At 46.3% G+C, this 15,132-nt stretch overlaps 1 protein-coding gene across 1 annotated transcript; it reads right to left on the reverse strand.

The window, feature by feature from the left end:
• Window positions 1–1,173: 1,173 nt before the first annotated feature.
• Window positions 1,174–9,694, reverse strand: Dyrk3 (dual specificity tyrosine phosphorylation regulated kinase 3). The gene is made up of 3 exons (XM_051203961.1): window positions 9,473–9,694; window positions 7,577–7,688; window positions 1,174–2,978 (listed from the first exon to the last, which is right to left on the reverse strand). The coding sequence occupies exons 1-3, from the start codon at window positions 9,547–9,549 to the stop codon at window positions 1,404–1,406; spliced, it is 1,764 nt and encodes a 587-aa protein (XP_051059918.1). The 5' UTR covers window positions 9,550–9,694; the 3' UTR covers window positions 1,174–1,403.
• Window positions 9,695–15,132: the final 5,438 nt, after the last annotated feature.

Genomic DNA, 15,132 nt, shown 5'->3' on the forward strand with positions numbered 1-15,132 from the left:
CAGCAGCGCGTTCCTCAGCTCCTGTCCCCTGTGCACTGGCCCAGTGAGACCTATGGCCAGCAGTCACAGGCACTACCGGCTTTCGCCACTTGACTTTAGACCTCAGAGAACAAGGAAGACGGCTGAAAGAACACAAGCAGGGAAACAGATGATCGTATTTCTGGACCTTCAAGTCGTTTCCTTCTTATAACCAGAGTCCACTAAGCATCCAGGGAGGGGTGAAGTTCAAAGGGAAGGCTAAGGTGCACAAGGCACTGACTTTGCTGCGAGCTTACCTGACAGCGGCCACCTTCATCAAATCCACAGTCCAGGACAAGGCAGCGAGCACTCCGGCCACTGGCGACCAAAGAGGGGACTGTAGTTTTCGTGCAGACTCTTACCTTTGCCTCTGGGTCATTTGTGCCATAAACGTAGCTTCTTTTGAGACGGCAGAGGAAGGATGCATGAGCTGGCTTTTTACTACTGCAACAGACGCCGCAGATGACGAACTTAACATAGGGGCAGGCAATACTGTGCACTCGCTTCGGAGGCCTCAGTCTATCGACTGACCTGCCCTGTCGTCCTAAGCCTGGGACATCAAATCACCATGGAGTGTACAGCAGAGCAAAGATATTCACCTGATGGCCAGGAGGTAAAGGAGGAAGAGGAAGAGGCCAGGGCCCCACAGTCCTCTTTAACAGCACGCTCACAATGACCCAACACCTACCACTGAGGCCCACCTCTTAAAGGTCCCCCACAGTGCTGGCCAGCAAGCCTCTAACACACTGGCCTTTCGGGGAAACTACCAAAGCACAGCAGTACTACAGGGTTATTGGTGAAGTATAACTTCTGAGTACCCAGGGTACGAACCAGAGGCAAAATAATGAAGACAAACCCTAAAGCACTATGCAGTGACAACTGCCCGGTGACTGACAGCCACCGGTATTCACCAGTTAATCTTTCCACCTAGAATGAGCCCACAGAATAGCTTGTTGGGGTAAGAATTCTAGCTTCACTCTACATGCACGCCTAACACAACCCCAAACTACCTTCCAAAATAGTTGCTGAGGGAGATGAGAGGTGAGAAATAGCATCTATTCTTAGAATGTCTTCTATCTTAAAGATAAAAGAGATTTAAAACAGGAGAGTAATACATGGGTTGGGATACCTCTGACAAGAACAACGAAGATGCACTGACCTATAAAAAGTCATTTAATGTATACTCCAGATGGCCAATACAAGCTGGTTAGACAATTAGCCCTTGAAGAGTTCTTTTATAGTCATATAAAAATGTTCTGCCTTGTTAAAAAAAAAAGTTTAGTCTAACAAAAAACATATCCATCAATGAATGGGCTTCATTTTTTTCCATTTGCGCGTTTGCAAGGTAACTAAAAATACATACGTTTGCATCTCCAAGCGGTCCATTAGCTAATCAGCTTTGGCAATACACTGCACAGAGGTATACTACCACTGGTTTCAGACATTAGGTTAGCTTTAAGCTTACTGGCGATCCCAACGACTGGAGGCAGCTTGGAACTCAGTCCCTGGAAAGCAGTGGTAGGGTTACCTACCCGTTTCCCAGACACCTTGTCCATGGTGAGAGGTCTGGGTGCAGACTTGCTAATCCAAGGATGCCTTAATGCTTGAGCCGGGGTGAGGCGGGCAGAGGGGTCCCAATGAAGACATCTTTTCAGAAACTCTATGAACAAGTAGTCTTCACACCCCTTTAGTGCTGTTGCCCAGTCTTTGCTGGCTGGGGGGCCCCGCTTCTTACCCCTGCGAGAGCGACCCCCCAGGAGTACAACCCTCCCATCTGCCTGAGTAGTTACGGTGCAGTATCGAGGCAAGCCCTTGGAGTTAATAAAGTACTTGGCACGTTTGGATTGCTCCAGAAGTTTTGGTGGTGGCATCCCTAGCAACTCCATCATGCAGGCCAACTGGTCTCCTTCGTCCTCTCCAGGAAACAGAGGCTGTCCTGTCAAAAGTTCTGCAAGGATGCAACCGAAACTCCATATGTCGATCGGAGTGCTGTAGCGGCACCCCAGGATGATTTCTGGAGCCCTGTAGAAACGAGACTGGATATAGGTGTAAAGCTTCTGATACTCGAAACAGCTGGACCCAAAGTCAATGACCTTGGTTGCACTGCGCCCGTGGTGTTTCAGGAGAATGTTTTCTGGCTTCAGGTCACAGTGAATGATCTTATTTTTGTGAAGAGCATCCAAGGACTGCAGGATGGACTGGGCAAACTTGCGAACCAACTGGATGCTGAAACCCTGAAACTTGTTTTTTTTAATGAGCTCATACAGGTCTATGCTTAGCAATTCAAAGGCCATGCACACGTGGTTCCGGAAGGTGAAACTTTCTAGCATGTGGATAACATTCATGCTGCCAGTCTTATCTTGCTTTTTAAGATGCTCCAAAATCCGGATCTCCTCGGCTGCCTGGCGATGGAAGCGTTTCTCATTGCGTACCATTTTTAGGGCCACGTACTGTCGAAGTTTGTGATCGTAGACACGGGCTACCTGTCCAAAACTCCCCTTGCCGATAATCTTCAGCACCTCGTAGCGGTAAGCTAGATGGTCTCGAGGCACATGAATATAAGCTCCATCTGCATCATCATATCCCCCATTATTGGGACCACCGATAATTCCTTGTCGCTTTTTGGCATTTGGACCCACAAAGTAGATTTCCGGGTAACTGATGATCTCCAGCTTCTCATAGGCAGTGAGGTGGTGTCTGTGCTGCTTCAGGGCTTGCTCGGGAGTCAGCGGCAGCACTTTCGATGGTTTGCACAAACTGCCGCATTTCACCGCGTTCAGGCTTTCCGAACTCTTCCCCTGAGAAACCAGAGGAGAGCACTTCTCAGAGTTGCTGATGCCGTCCGACTGAAGAGTATTGGATCTCCTGTTGCCAAATTCTTGAAACAGCTGCTCTACCTTCATCTCGTTTCCATTGACGAAGTGCTGGGTGCGATCTCTGCTCAGTGGCTCAGTGGTACTCTACAGAAGAGAAACGTGCGCTGTTAACTGCACTAGAAACAGCAGAAAGGCAACTAAACAGAAAGGCTAACTAAACAACATCAAAACAGGTCAGCCACTTTTAATGTAAAGTCTGAAGACCCAAGGAGGGGACTAGAGAGGTGGCTCAGTAGTAGGAGCAATTGCTATGCAAGAATGAGAAGCTGAGTTTGGATACCTATGCAAAAAGTTGCCCGTGGGCCTGTAACCCCAATGCTGTGGGGGGCAGAGAGGGACACCCAGGCTAGTTCCAGATTCAGTGAGAGACCCTGTGTCAAAGGAATATGGTGGGGAATGTTAGAGCAATATAAGTGACATTCTCCTCTGGTCTCTGAAAGTGTGTACATACAGGCTCATGCATTTATTTGCACACACACACTCCATATACATATATCACACTCATGCCTATATAGACAGAGGAAAAAAAGAAAGCAAAGCCCCATATAGGAAATAAGAAGTGACCAGTCTCTGGAGGTGCATTCCATCAATCCCTGGATTCCCTGAATACACCCAATCCCCAGATCCCACATGTGACCAGCTCTGCTCAAGACAGGGTGACTTCAACATGCTACCTTCCTTCTCTTAGGCCTTTGAACTGAGCCTCCTTTACTCTCCTCACTCACTCATGTATCCTATAGAAGACTGTCAAGAACCAACTTCAGTCTTCTCGCTACAGAACTACACTAGTTAGTCTCACACTTCTTATTATACTTATTTCTCACGGGGGGGGGGGCAACATCCATGTGGCAGTCAGAGAACAACTTTCCAGAAGCCAGTTCTCTCCTACCATACAACTCCCAGGGCCTGAACTCCGGCCTGGCGATAAGAACCTTTATCCACGCAGTCAGCATACTTTTGAAAACGAAAAACCAGTTCGTTCCCTCTCCACTCCCTTCCATCCACCCCACACTCACCAGAACGTCCACTGCTCACTACTCGGTACCCACACTAAACAGCAAGCACTCTATCAAGTTTACTCTATCTATAAGGCTGAGCGAGGCAAAGAATAATACTAAAAATTATTATCTGCATGCAACTTGATCAATTTTCCTTAAGTCGTGTACTAGCTAATTTCAACACACCTGAATGTTTACTGCTAACGTCTTTGGAGTACACTGTAGATGCATACAAAGTCAGAAGGTCTGTGCTGAATGTTTACTGCTAACGTCTTTGGAGTACACTGTAGATGCATACAAAGTCAGAAGGTCTGTGCTGAATGTTTACTGCTAACGTCTTTGGAGTACACTGTAGATGCATACAAAGTCAGAAGGTCTGTGCTGAATGTTTACTGCTAACGTCTTTGGAGTACACTGTAGATGCATACAAAGTCAGAAGGTCTGTGCTGAGGCCCTGGCTGTAGTACCTGGCTCTAGGGCCTGGCACTATTACTTGAACTTGTCACAACTTCAGTTTCTTGGTTTATAAAATGTGGATAATTCCTATTTGTAGATGTTGTGAGAATCAAACCATAATCAAAACACGAAAGACTCTCTCTCACAAACTATAAAACACTCAAAACACTGGCTACCACCATGTAAAATGTCTCAGTATGTGGCCTCTCTCCCTTTCCCCGTGTTGATTTTCTCTTCTACCTGTGGTGGCTTCCCTGCACATTACAGGCTCTCTCTACTGAACATCTGGCAAAGAAGGACCCAGCAGTAAGGTTTAGCATGGAAGCACACCTAACCCTCTTTCTCCCTCCCGCAAACCCTGCCTTCGGCTTGCTATCCAATGTGTTGTGTTCATCTTTCCAGGGTTAGTCCAACTTTAACACAAAACCACTGCCTTGACGCAAAGGAACGGCTCTCCAGGAGTCATCATCAGCATGCGGTCCTGGATCTGTCCCTGGGGATCCCTCTGCCTAGTGGAAGACTCTCAAGGTCACACTGTGTGTGACAAAGAGAGGGGCCTCAGGCACATACACTCCCAAGAACAGGTTTTTAATAGAGGTCTGACTTCCACAGATTTCTGTTTAACAAAACTGAGAATGCCACTGGGATCTCGCGACTCCGGTTTTTCTGTCCTCACTTGCTCTCTGCAAATTAAGTGCTATTTAACCATCAAGAATTTCCCAGCCATGGCCACGTTTCCTGTGAAAGTCCCTGGAAATGTACACAGGGCTGTCCTGTCCTTGGCCCTCTGATACTTCTGCAGGCACCATCCTCATCCCTCTCCCACCTCACCTGAGCCTACCAGGCTCTCTCATCACCTTGTTCACACTCTCCAGTTCACACTCTCCCAGTCCACTCTCCAGTTCACACTCTCCAGTTCACACTCTCCCAGTCCACACTCTCCAGTTCACACTCTCCCAGTCCACACTCTCCCAGTCCACACTCTCCAGTTCACACTCTCCCAGTCCACTCTCCAGTTCACACTTTCCCAGTCCACTCTCTCTAGTCCACACTCTCCAGTTCACACTCTCCCAGTCCACACTCTCCCAGTCCACACTCTCCCAGTTCACACTCTCCCAGTTCACACTCTCCCAGTCCACACTCTCCAGTTCACACTCTCCCAGTCCACTCTCTCCCAGTTCACACTCTCCAGTTCACACTCTCCAGTCCACACTCTCCCAGTCCACACTCTCCCAGTCCACACTCTCCAGTTCACACTCTCCCAGTCCACTCTCCAGTTCACACTTTCCCAGTCCACTCTCTCTAGTCCACACTCTCCAGTTCACACTCTCCCAGTCCACTCTCCAGTTCGCACTCTCCCAATTCATACTCTCCAGTCCACACTCTCCCAGTCCACTCTCTCCCAGTTCGCACTCTCCCAGTCCACTCTCTCCCAATTCACACTCTCCAGTTCACACTCTCCCAGTCCACACTCTCTAGTTCACACTCTCCAAGTTCACACTCTTTGGGACACAAGGTGTGCCTTTCATGAAGTGTGGTTTCTAGGACAGTATATAGCTCAGATGTAGTCTACTAAAGATCATCAAAGTTCCTATCTCCGGAAAATGGGGAATTCCAATCAAGGATTTTTCCACGCAGGAAGTGGATCTTTCCTTGCCATGCTTCGCTTTCTTATAAATCTCAAACCCTGGGAAGAGTCAATTATATACGAAGCCTTCTGTGCTATAATAAAACATTCCTTCCATTATTTTTTTTTTCTCAATCTAGAGCTATTGCGGTTTGAATGAAAATGGTCCCCACAGGCCCATAGGGAGTGGCACTATTAGGAGGTGTGGCCATGTTGTATAAGATGTGTTACTGGGCATGGGCTTTGAGGGTTCGGATGCTCGAGCCAGGACCGTGTCACTCTCGTCCTGCTGCTAACAAGATGGCTTAGCAGGCAAGGGCACTCGCTGCCAAGTCTGATGCATGTGAGGGCACACGGGTACTCTAGCGTTTGCCTGCATGTGAGGGCACACGGACCACACCACAAAACATGCACAAATATATAAAAGCAGTATTTTAAAAGTCAAGTTACAAAGTAAAATAAGAAAGGAACAACTGCCGAGCAGTAAGTGCAAACGGGTCACCTGAGGTCCTCAGAGGGTTCAGTAGATGACACATTGCAGCACAGTTTCAAGTCAGACAGACTCCTTGCCTTGGAACTTGTCCAGACTCTACTACTCTTATGTGGATGGACTGTGAAATCTTCTCATTATTACCTTAAACCAAACAGTGTCCAAAGCTAAGGGTCTGACTTGCTAAAAAGATCTGAATGCATCAAACCCAAACTGTAGCAGGGTGGTGGTGGTGGTGCACGCCTTTGATCCCAGCACTTGGGAGGCAGAGGCAGGCGGAACTCTGTGAGTTCTAGGCCAGCCTGGTCTACAGAGAGAGTTCCAGGACAGGCTCCAAAGCGAAACAGAGAAACCCTGTTTTGAAAAACCAAAACAAACAAACCCAACCTGTATTATTTCAGCTTAATCTATGAGTAAAAAACAAACAAAAACCCAGCTGTCTTTCATATACTGTTTGGCCAGGACCCAAAAGGAAACCTGAGGTGATTATTAATTCTGACATATTTTCCGTGGTTTGTCTGTTAAAAGAAGCATTTCTAATACTCTACATACATATCCCGTCTGCTATAAAAAGAATCATCAGCTAAACAAGAGGATCCCCCCATACACACACACACACACACACACACACATTTACCCCAGTAAAACGTGTAAGGGAGGGGTGGATTTCAAAACTGTTCCAAAAAGCTGAACTCCAACCACAAGACTGTGTCTCAAGTCAGAAGACATCAAAAGGGAACCGGGCAGGCGCAGTGGCATACCCATCTTATACCAGCACTCTGGAGACAGGGGCAGGTGCATCACTGTTTGAATCCTGCCTGGTCTACCTATCAGTGTCAAGCCAGGCAGGACTGAATACTGAGACTGAATACTGAGACTCCGTGTCCAAAACAAAACAAAACAAAACAAAAAACACACACACACACACAACAAAATTTTAAAAACTTAAAGAAACACCCCTCCCCCCACAAAATCCAACCTCAAAACAAAAGAAAGAAACCACCACGAGAAAAGGAAGTCGGTGCTGCCGGCAATGTGTAACTGCACCCGGACATTCCGCAGCCCTTCCTCTTCCTCCAGACAATCTTGAGAGCATTCCTTCATTACTTACATTTAGTCTTCGGGCGAGAGGTGCCTCAGAAGGATTGCAGAGTGTGTTTGAACAGGGTTGGCACTTGGTCTCATCTATCATCATGAAGGTATCATAGACACCATCCCCCAACCTAGTTGGGTTACAGATAAAACCGGTCAGTAACTAGGCAAAGTGAGCTTGCAGTTTCAAAACACCCCAGGCCTTAACGGTCCCTTACCCCTTCTGACACTGCACACAAACGAGCGAGCATTGGGCAGTGGAACAGAAGGATCCCAACCTTTCTTTTCCATTTTCATAGTTTTGGCTGGGAGCCTGACCTTTACTGCCTTAGCCATCTCTCCAGCCCCTCTATTACGATTTTTTAAAAGTTAATTACAAAGCCCTGGCTGGCCTGGAACTCGCTCTGTAGACCAGGCTGGCCTCGAACTCACAGAGATCCGCCTGCCCACCTCTCTTGCTTCCTTTCTTCTTTTCAAAGAAATGAAACTGTTTCTAGACTCGAATTTTAAAGCAGTTACAGGAGGCTGGGTGTGACCGTGGTGCATGCCTTTGACCCCAGCACTCAGGTGACAGGGGCAGGTGGATTTCTGTGAGTTCAAGGCCAGCCTGATCTACATCGTGAGTTCCAGGGTAACCACAGCTACAAAATAAAGCGGCCCTGTCTCTAACAAAACAATAAGTTAAAAAAAAAAAAAAGTTACAACAAATCTTACTTTCTCAATGTTGTAAAAAGAATGAGGAGCCAGCCATAGGTCAACATACTACTTGAAAATGAAAGGCAATTTGAATAGGAAACCAGAAATCAGAAGAGAATCAACATAGCAGAGGTGTTTGTTGTCTCCCGACTTGGATTCTAATCTCAGCTCAACCTGGTGCTGCCTTCCCCTCTAAACTGGCTCACAGGAAGAAAAGGTCTCTCTCTCTAAAGCAAGAAACCTTTAGGGTGGTCTTATTTACCTACAGACCTACTAACAGCTAACCTAACTTGTGAAAAAGACAGCCAACAGCAGCTGGATGCTTTAAGTTACAAAATGTACTGAATCTTCTGTTCTGCACTTCATATTTCCCGGAAGACGGGGGGACGTTTAAAATGCTACAGGAGTAAAGATCCAGTCTGTCCTTACACTGTGAATCCGCCACTGTGAAGTCACACAAACAGTGGGCAGGATCCACAAGATGGCCTTGAACAACACATTTTATATGCTACCGAGACTATGGATTTCCCGATCGCACACATCACCGTTGCACGCTCTCATCTCAAATGATATGTGTGCTACGAACACAATCATGACTAGGTAACATTTTTCATTGCCTTTAAAAAAAATTTTTTTTTAATAATAATGTTTCAGTCATTTTTAAGATCTGTCTAATAAAATTAGTTCTGGAGTTTAACTGAGGCATTACGGGAATAAAAGGGGGGGCTTGAAAATACACACTCCAAAAAAAAAAAAAAAGAAACATCTTAAGAAGATCATGTTCACGTTCAGACAATGTCTCAAAATAACAGAAGACATTTTTTTGGACGGGACTGGCCTCAGCCCCAGCACGATGGAAACAAACAAACAAAAAACCCCCACATGGTCCAGCACCGCATCTGCAGAGCAACAACCAGATGCGAATAGCCCGAAAGGGTCCTCGCCCAGGGCTGGGTGCGAAAACAGGGGGCCCCCACAAAGACATTAGACTTGTGGGGAGCAAGCGCCCCGAGCCCCGCTGCTGGTCTCTCGCTGGGAGCAACAGGGCGCGGCTCACAGGGCGGTCCGGTCGTGCGCGCAGGTCCCCCGGCGTGCTCCCAGCCCCGGCTCCCGGGAGCCTGCGCCGCCCGCCGCCCCCGCCCTTCCCGTTCACCGCGCTGATGGACAGACAGCCCGGGACCCGCAAGGACTCGCCCGGCTCCCAGCCGGGCGCCGTTACCTCCGCTGCTGCGGCGGGAGCCCGGCCCCCGGCAGCGCCGCGTCCTTCCTCCCGCGCCCGCGGGCTGCACCTCCCATCGCGAGCTCGCCCCGCGGGCACAGCGGCGGCGGTTGGCCGGGGCGGTCGCCACCAGCACCGCGCCTCCCGGCCTCGCTACGAGCCGCGGCTCCGCTCTCGGCTCGCGCCGCCCGCAAGGAGACCGCGCGGGAGCCGTCGCGTCGCCTAGCAACCGCGCACGCCGCGCCGCGCCGCGCCGCGACTGAGCCTGCGCCTGCGCAACCGCCGCGGGGGAGGGCGGAGCAAAGCGGGCGAGCTGGTCGCCGTCGATGCTTGCACATCTCTGGATAAACGGAAACCCAGGCTCAGGGACGTACTCATCGAGCAGTGGAATCCAAGCCTGGAAGCACCTGCGGCTTAGCCCTCCTGCTCAGCAGGCCCCTTGGGAAGCTCTGATCGTCTTTGTTGTAAGAAAGCGCGCCTCGCCCTTTCTGGAAAGTTCAGCGTGGTAAGGCCACTTCGACAGCTAGAGTGGAGTGGGAAGTGAAGCGGTTGAGCCGCGCAAGAGGTGGCGGTTGTGGCACTGAACGTGATGATACCTATTACATCTTGTAAGGCCGCAACCCAGTGAGTCTGTTGGATCCATCAGAAAAACCAGATCCTTCCACAAGTCGGGCGCGCACGCCACCTGGTGTACGCTGGGGGTGATTTCGAAGAGCATTTCCATAAATCTTTCTATCCAAGGCCCCTTTCTTCGTCCCTAAAAGTCACTGTCCCTGTTCTCGTCTCTGAAGACCCACAATCTCTTTACAGCTAAGACCCCTTCCGTTTGGGACACTTAACTTCCTTATGACCACTGTTTTGGCCTCTCTGTGATAAAAATAAGAACGTTGTCTTCCACGATGACATTTTAAAGTTTCTGCCTTCCCTTCACCCACAACCAGTGCGGCCTTGCTTTGGGGGGGTGGTGGTTATTTGGGCTCTGTGGATCTTTTGTTTGAAGACAGAGTTCCATGGCAGCAAGAGGCTCCTCCCAACTCCAGGATTACAAAGTTCCACTAACCGATCTTGCTCTTGAACACCTGCGGGAAAGAGTTGAGTGGAACTTGCCTCCACATGTTTAATTACCGCGTTGTGAGTCACTGCATCTCCCTTTCTGCCTTTAAGACACATCTTCCCAGCCAAGCAGACGCGTTCCTGCTCGGTCTTGCTCTGCTTCCTACTCCTAAGCCAGTGGGGGAGTGGACACAGAGGCTGCCTTTGTCTTTACCCCGTTATTTATATGGTCGAGGGAGAGAGAACTTGTGGGTGCTGGACTTCGTGGGTTCCTGACCTTAGTGACCTAAGCACCTTTCGGCATTTCTTCAAACGACCCTGTTTTATAACAAGCTCTACACCCTCACTGAAGAACTCCCTGTGACCTCTCCATGTTGATGTGTAGAAGCCTGGTTTATGTGTTTGTAGTTCAATACACTCTAGCAACACACATACAGAAATTGAAACAATACAAAGAGAACGCGGCTTCTGCTCAAGGATAAAGCGTTCCTTGTATTTTACATATCTTACATATGTAAAAATATGTACTTGATAAATGTTAAAGTAAGTAAAAGAAGGATTTGAAGGTAAGGACGGAGTTTTGAGGGACTGAGAAGTGGGAGGGGGAATTTTAGTTGGATAGGATCAGATTCATTGGAGAGGGGCTGGACAGATGGCTCAGTGGTTAAGAGCACTGGCTGCTCTTGCAGAGTCCCGGATTTGATTCCCAGCCCCCTCGTGGCAGCTCACAACCATCCAAAACTCCAGTTCCAGGGGGGTCCAATGCCCTCTTCGGACATCCGAGAGTACCAGGCACACATGTGTTGCACTGTTAGACACGTGAACAATACACTCATGCACATAAGATAAATCTAAAATGTTTCCCTAAAGATAGATTAGATACATGTATGGAGTTAATGATAACTTTATACATAAAAAATAAAATAATTTTTTTAAATAAATAAACAGTTTGGATCAAAATCTCTGTTGCCTGTCTCCGAAAAGCTAAAACAAGAATTACCTACCATGTGAGCATATTCAGGTATCAGTGTGGAGATCAGGGGACAACTTTCAGAAGTCAGTTCTTTCTTTCCACTATAGGTTCTGTGGTTTGAGCTCAGGTTGTAGGGCTTGCATGGCAACTTCTTTCAGCCACTGAGCCATCGTGCCATCCCTTGAGTAGAGTTCTTGGCTTGAAAGTCCAACATATATTATTAGAGCAAGCATAGGGTAACTCCTGTAGATACTCCCAAAGTGGGAGGAGATGGATGCACACAGTTGTCACTAAGAATAGTTTGTATGAAACCCAGCAGGGCCAGTTCCTTGATAATAGCCAAAGGCTGTGTATGATTCTTTTTGGTTCAGTTCTCTGGGTTCTTGTGGCTTCTGTCCTCATAATCACACTTCCTTTTCAAATGAAAGGTAGCTTTTACTAGCAGGTGACTTTTCTAATGTTTCCTTTTGTAGAGGTTTGGGGATCTAAAATTTTGTTTTCCAATTTTCTACTGTCTTTGTACTTTTCAGCACAAATTGGTGATATTTTAATGATATAATTCAAAAACTTGGCTGTTCTTCTGTGTGTCTAATTTGGTTTTATATTACACAAAGCCATCTGTACCAATGTCTTCAAAGTAAGTCTTTCTTTACTTGGTGCTTCTGAGGCTGCTGAGGGCAATGCCCTCATGATACTTAGGGGTCCTGTGTGGGCAATCCTGTTGCACCAATTCTAATTGGTCTTAATAATAAAATCCCAGAGTTAGATATAGGGGTAAAAGCAGAAATATCAGAGAGACAAAGGAGAAAGCCACAGCCATACCTTACCTCACCAACTTCCCAGGCAAAAAGAGACAAGCTCCTATCTCTTCCTGACTTTTATCCCTCTCTCTGACCAGCCATATCACTTCCCGTCTTTCTCTACAGACCTCCAGACCTCTATGGTTAACTAGTGGTTAACACCGCCCTCTGATCTTCAGGCAAGCTTTATTTGTTAGAGTACAAATAAAATATCACCACATTCCCCCCCCTTTTTTTGTCTAAAATAAGAAAATGTAATTAATATAAGAAAAGCTAAATACAATAACTATGTATGATATATACAGACAATAAATACACCAACAGCATCTAGTTCCTTAGTAATTGAAAAATTCAGAGAAAATACTCCATATCTATTCTATATTGATGAGTCCAAAAGGTTGTACCTAATTTACTTTCCATTCTAACTTGCATATCAAAACTATCTTTTTATGTCTCTCAACCCTATATACTTTACTTTTTTGTGTGTGAAATTCTTTTCTGAATCCGGTAACAAGGAAAAGTATAACTATAAAGTCTTCAGCTCCATCAGAGACCTGAGAAGGAAATAATATTACCTGAGACGTTGGAAGTACAAACAAGGGCTCTTGCCTCCAGTGCTGACACAGTATGCTGTCCAAATTGGATAAGCAGAACACAAAATAAAGGATTGCTGAACTTTACCAAGGCAAGGTTTGGACACCCCTTTGAATATCCGGCTTCACAGAAAAGTCTGCCAGATATACTAGGCCTATGTCCCGAAGATGAGTGCCTCAAAGTTGCAGAGGAACTTTGGGTGATTGTACAGGCAGCCAGCTGTTTCTCATGTTGTCTGGAAGTTGCTTGATTTCCAGATGTTTGAAGAAAAAAAATGAGATGTCAAGTGTTTCAATTGTGGCAAACAAGGTCACCTCAAAAGGGATTGTAAATAGCATTCCTAGAAACAATGTTTTTTCTAAACATTATTCAAAAGAACACCCCTCTGTAAGGAGTAAGGTTTTTCCGCCCGCCGCTGGTCTTGTCCCGCCGCTGCGCCAGCCCCAGTTAACACACCAAGACTCTGTATTTGATATAAAGCTGTTGGCCAGGTACTAGTTTCTTATCGGCTAGCTCTGTCTTAATTTTTAACCCATTTCTATTAATCTAATATTTCCACGTGGTTTCACCTTACCGGGGAGTGGGCCGGCATCTGGTCTCCCCAGACTCTCCATCTTGACTCTCCTTACTCCTTCCTCTTTCCTCCTTGTCTCCTAGTCCCGCCTATCTTGCTTTCCTATTGGCCAACAGTGCTTTATTCATTAACCAATAAGAAAAACATATTTACAGAATGACATCTCCCATCACCCCTCCCTTCTGGATTATACAGAAGGTGTGGCAAAGGCAGGCATTGTACTAATGAATGTGGGTCAACAAAGGACAGTCAAGGTAACCCTTTGCCATGGGAAACACCTTGAGGGGCCTCTTGCAGGTCCCCATGTCGAATCTGGTTCAGTCATTTCCTGTAACCATGGAGGAAACTCATTCCTAGAGCAATTAAAGAACCTAATGCCTATTATAAGAAACCATACTGTTCTGGATGATAGAAACGCTGTAGGAGAGAGGAAAAAAATTCAGGAGAAAGCATAAAGCAAATATTTTGACAAACTTATATAAATGGACACAGGCCAAAATTAAGAATACAAATAAATGATGTTGCTATTGATAAATGGCGTTGTTATTGAAGGTCTCTTAGACACTGGTGCAATGATAATTGCACCAGAGTATTGGCATCAAATTTGCCTCTTCAGAAGGTAAATGTTCAGGCCCTCTAGCACTAGGTAATGAAGAACTCGATCAATCTAAACTAACTTTCCTCCATCTTCAGTTCTGTCCCAAGCATTCAAATATTCTTGGTGACATAAAGCCAGGGTGTGGTAATCATACTTGAACATTTGGCCCCAGTTAGTGGCACTGTTGTGGGAGGTTATGAAAGCCGTGGGGCGTGGAGCCTTGCTGGCAGAAGTACATCCGTAGGGGCGGGATTTGAGTGTTTCTATTCTCAACCCAGTTCCTCTTCCTTGTTGCTTGTTGCCTGTGTTTGAACATGTGACCTCTCAGCTCCCATGCCTGACCCTTGCTGCCGTGATTTTCTGCCATGATGGACTCATGTCCTCATGGGAACATAAGCCTAGACAAACCCTTCCACAAATGGCTTTGGTCATGGTGTTTTACCATGCAGCAGCAAAGTGAGCAATGCAGGGGGCTAATCAGGTCTTTTGTTCAGCTTTTATTGTTTTTTTTAATTTTTTTAATGTTATGGGTTTATTTATGTATGTATATGTATATGTATGTATTTATTTTGGTTTTTCAAGAGACAGGGGTTTCTTTGCGTATCTTTGTCTGTCCTGGAACTAGCTCTGTAGATCAGGATGGCCTTGAACTCAGAGATCCGCCTGCCTCTACCTTTTTAAAGGTGTTGGTCACCACTGCCTGGCTTAATACCAAGTACTTTATATATGATAGATACAATTTTTTTCCCCAATCTGTGATTTATCTTTCCACTATTTTAACATGTCTTTAATCCTAAACATTCTTTCTCTTTTTAATTGACACTATAAAATGGTACAAATGTCTTGTGTACTACTGGTTGTTTTACCGTATAAAACTATCTGGATTAAAGTGACTAGTGCATACATGATTTTAAATAATCATTTATTTATTTGTTTGTCTGGAAACAATTAAAGTTTACTGTCTTAGCAATTATCAAGATCTTAATCCTGTCTTATGAAGAGGAAAATGTGTTAATTTTTCTGAAACCCAAATGATCAGTATTTTTTTTTAATTATGTTATTTGGACC

This window comes from Phodopus roborovskii, unplaced genomic scaffold (assembly GCF_943737965.1).
Source record: "Phodopus roborovskii unplaced genomic scaffold, PHOROB, whole genome shotgun sequence".
In the NCBI taxonomy this organism is placed as follows: Eukaryota; Metazoa; Chordata; class Mammalia; order Rodentia; family Cricetidae; genus Phodopus; species Phodopus roborovskii.